The following is a 3,648-nucleotide window of genomic DNA, read 5'->3' as shown; positions in this document are numbered from 1 at the left end:
TGCCATCGCGGGGCGGCGAGACCCGGCTCCCCCCGGCCCCCCACGCAGGGCCGTGGCGTGCGCGGCACCCCCGGTTTGGGTGGCGGTTCTTCTTTTTTTCCTTTTTTTTTTTCCTTTTCCCCTCCTCGTCCCCGCACCGTCCGCCGGCCCAGCGCCCTCCGGGCCGCCCCGGTACCTGCCAAGTGCCCAGCCCCAGGGTGGGCATCTTCATCTGGTTGCTCAGCTCCACGCAGGGGCTCGCCATGGTGTCTGCGGGTGTCTGTCTGTCTGTCTGTCTGTCCGTCCGTCTGTCCGTGCGTGCCCGCCCGCCGCGGCCCGAAGGCGCTTTAAGAGGCGGGGCCGCCCCTCCCCGCGGTTCCCTTAGAGGCGAGGGCCCAAGGGCTCGTGATTTTGGGGTTTCGGTTGGCCACAGGAGCCTGATGGCGGGAGGAGGGTTGGTTGGGTTTGCGCCGAACAAGCTAAAAGCGAATGTCTCGGTGAGGAACTTGGCACTTTGCGTGGGTTCTTCTGCCCTGGGGAGAGCCTGCGGGGTGAACTGCTGCGTGAGGCGATGGGCGTCCGGCCGGTGAAGGATTTTCTCAGTTACTCTCAAGTGGTGACAAATGGACTGAAATTTCCATCTTTTATCCTAGAAAATATCAGGCTCACCCGCTGTTTGCAGAGGAATTCGTTAAAAGGGAACGCAGTTTTACCTTACCTTAGCAGTCCGTGCGAAGGCATCGGTTCCCTGCGCTCAATTAAAATATCAGCCAGCATCAGTAGGGTGCTGGCGGCTGCAGAAGGGATTTCTGACCACAGCTTGTCTGCAGCTAGTGCTTTCGTCCAAATAACCCCCCTGCTTGTTATTTTTAGGGTCAAAATGCATGCAGAGGGCTGACTTTTAAAGGCTGCAGGAAACTATACAGAGTGCCTCAGAAATCAAGAGCCAGGGGCCTGGAAGGGCCAGGCTACTTAGCTCTCAGCTGTCTCAAGGAAAAGGTGCTTCATGTTAGAAAGCTAATTTAATTTCAACACCCTACCTTAGGCATCTCACAGGTCACAGAGCCTACGCTTTGTGTCTATCAGAGTAGGGATTCTCTGCTTCTTGAATCTTCTTTTTTCTTTTGCTTATATTGCTATAAACTCCTTCTTGCTCGTTGTTGACCCCTGACTACCAGTTTCCGTGTTGTGCACGTTCCACTGGTGTCTTCTTGTGAGTTCAGTGTGAGTGAGGGAGAATCAAATATTTTATGCTCAGACTGATAATGTTTGCCTATCAAAATATACAGGCAACTGTGAATTACTGTGCCACTAGTGCATTCTAACCACAATGTTTGACGTGATTTGTTAAAATTTTTGTTTGTGCACTTGCATTATTTAAGCTGCTTTTACAGGACAGTATTTTCAGTTGATTGGCAGACTCATGTTCTAGGTTTATATTCGAACAAAATCTCTTCTTGCTCTCCTTGGCCTGGTTTCTAAACCATTGGCTTAACCAAGCTTTGTTGTCATCTTCCAGCTGCCTTGGATGTCATCACACTTTGCAGAATGAAAAGGATACCAAATCGACATGAAGCAGAGAGAGAGGCAAAATGTAGACAGGGAAACAAAATTTTCAAACTGACATGACAACTCCTGTATGCTCAAGCTAGAGCAGTGGGAGGAGGTCTCTTCTATTGAAAACACATATGAAAAAACCACCAAACCAACCCCCCAAAAAAGAAAAAAACAAAGCTACTGCAAGAGATTGGAGGAATTTGACAGAAAAGAGAGAGCAAGATCTACAGAAAAAAGACAGAAACAAATCTGTATGGATTTTATAAAATCGATAATGGTGCATTGATTTTAAGGCCAGAAATGACCACACTACTCTTCTGCACTGATGTCTGATTACATTGATAAACTTTTGCAGCAAACCTATGACATATACCTATTGCTTAATTTATTATTAAAGATGCTTGAGTGCTACAGCAATACAGGCTGACTAAAATTACATAACAGACTAGAACAGACTAGAAAATGGTGAGATTTAGCTATAGCTTACCTTTAATTACATCAAATCTTGGTCTGAAAGGTATAAAAGCCAACCGTAATTGGCCTTTTCTTTTTTTTTTTTTTTTTTTTTTTTTTTTAACCAGGTGCCTAGACAGACTCTTCAGCACTTTTCCTTCCTCTAAACCTTTCTTCTAAGACCTTAACAATTTTGGAGCGAACTTCCTGGGGGCCAAGGAGGAGCAGGGAGTGATTTTGGCAACTCAGCCACAGCATGGGCTGTCAGGGCAGATCTGCTGGAGGGACACAGTTATGTGTACAGGCTTTTTGTTCAGGCATTTCCGTTCTGTTTTACCAGATTGCTTTATCTGCATGCAGAAAGATAACTATCATAATTTATAGCCATATAAAACCTGACTTCATGGGAGTTGAAAAGTTTTTTGGTTTTTTTTTTTGGATGCACTGTGGATCATGACTGAGGCCCATACACCTCAATGTTTCAGCTGAGTCATGGTGTTTTTCTCCCTGGAAAGCCTGGCAGCTCCCTGGAGCACCCTGCCCTGCTGTTGCATGAATCAGGGTGTGCAGATGCAGGCTGTGACTTTTCTGTAACCTTGTTAAACGTGGCCGTGGTTTTCAAGCCATTCACCCACGTCCCTGTCATGCCTTGGGCAGCCTGGCAGCTCTCCTGGGGCACCCTGCCCTGATCACCCGCAGGCTGCAGCATGTGGATGCAAGCGGGGACCTACCCGCAGGAACAGCAAACACGGCAGCGGTGTTCAAAGCGTGGCTGTCACTTCACGGGGTGCTCACCAGCAACTGGTTTTGAGCTTGTTCTCCTGGAGAATGGCTGCTGTTAGTCCCTCGTGGCTGGCATTTCAGCTGCGCGTTCTGCAGGCGTGCACCTTGTGCTCATTTGGAAATGATGATTACGTTTTGCTAAAGTGACAAGAAACAGCCTGTTGCAAATCCCTTCTCCTGCAGTGAGCGTGGGGAGGAGCAGCCATGGACCTTGGGAGCGTGTTTCCTTCTGCTGTTCTCTGGCCGCGCTACCTGGATAGGAGCTGGAACAGTGCCGAACCCTTCCCTGGGCTTGTTGGGGGCTTCCTTTGAGCAGCTTTGTGATGCAACCTGTGAGGTGTTTTGGGGTGTCTGGAGGATATCTCCAATAAGTAGTGAGCAGTTCTTTCCATCCCCTCCCCATGTAAGATACATCCCTTTCTGGTGGGTGTTCAGAGAGACCTGGAGAAGGTCAGCCTTTGACCATGGTGGAGATGGGAATGCAGTTCTCTGTGTGGTTTAGGGTTACCCATTGCATTGCTTGAAGAAGAGCCTGAGCTGTGTGGAGGCAGGTGGAGCTGGTCTGTCCCTGATGGAGGTTTGGTGGCTGCTCAGCTGGGGCAGGCTGAAGGGGCTGCAGGGCTGTGCTGGGCACCATTGCTGGGCATGTTGCAGCCAGACAAGACGCTGGGGAGAAGCAGGGTCTGGCCAGCAGCTGGCCAGGCCTTGGGGATGGTTGAAAGTGCTTCCTGGGGATGAAGGTGCAAAGTCTGATGTAACTCAGAAAGTGACTGAGCTTGCAGGGAGTGGCACAAACTCATTTATAAAGCTTTTACACTTCCGTTCTACCTAATTGCGTGATCTCTATAGAAGATAAATATTGTTGTAAATACCCTA

At 49.0% G+C, this 3,648-nt stretch overlaps 1 protein-coding gene across 1 annotated transcript in view; it reads right to left on the bottom strand.

Moving 5' to 3' along the window:
• Window positions 1–255, bottom strand: part of LOC104830912 (aldose reductase-like) — an 8,547-nt gene extending 8,292 nt beyond the window's left edge. Inside the window, exon 1 of the mRNA XM_010566128.1 lies at window positions 176–255. Coding sequence (XP_010564430.1) covers window positions 176–244 — 69 coding nt within the window. The 5' untranslated portion in view covers window positions 245–255. The remainder of the gene's footprint in view (window positions 1–175) is intronic.
• Between the last annotated feature and the right edge of the window lie 3,393 nt (window positions 256–3,648).

Source organism: Haliaeetus leucocephalus, unplaced genomic scaffold, assembly GCF_000737465.1.
Source record: "Haliaeetus leucocephalus isolate CR32 unplaced genomic scaffold, Haliaeetus_leucocephalus-4.0 Scaffold206, whole genome shotgun sequence".
NCBI classification, from domain to species: Eukaryota; Metazoa; Chordata; class Aves; order Accipitriformes; family Accipitridae; genus Haliaeetus; species Haliaeetus leucocephalus.
This window is presented reverse-complemented; position numbering and strand designations above follow the sequence as displayed.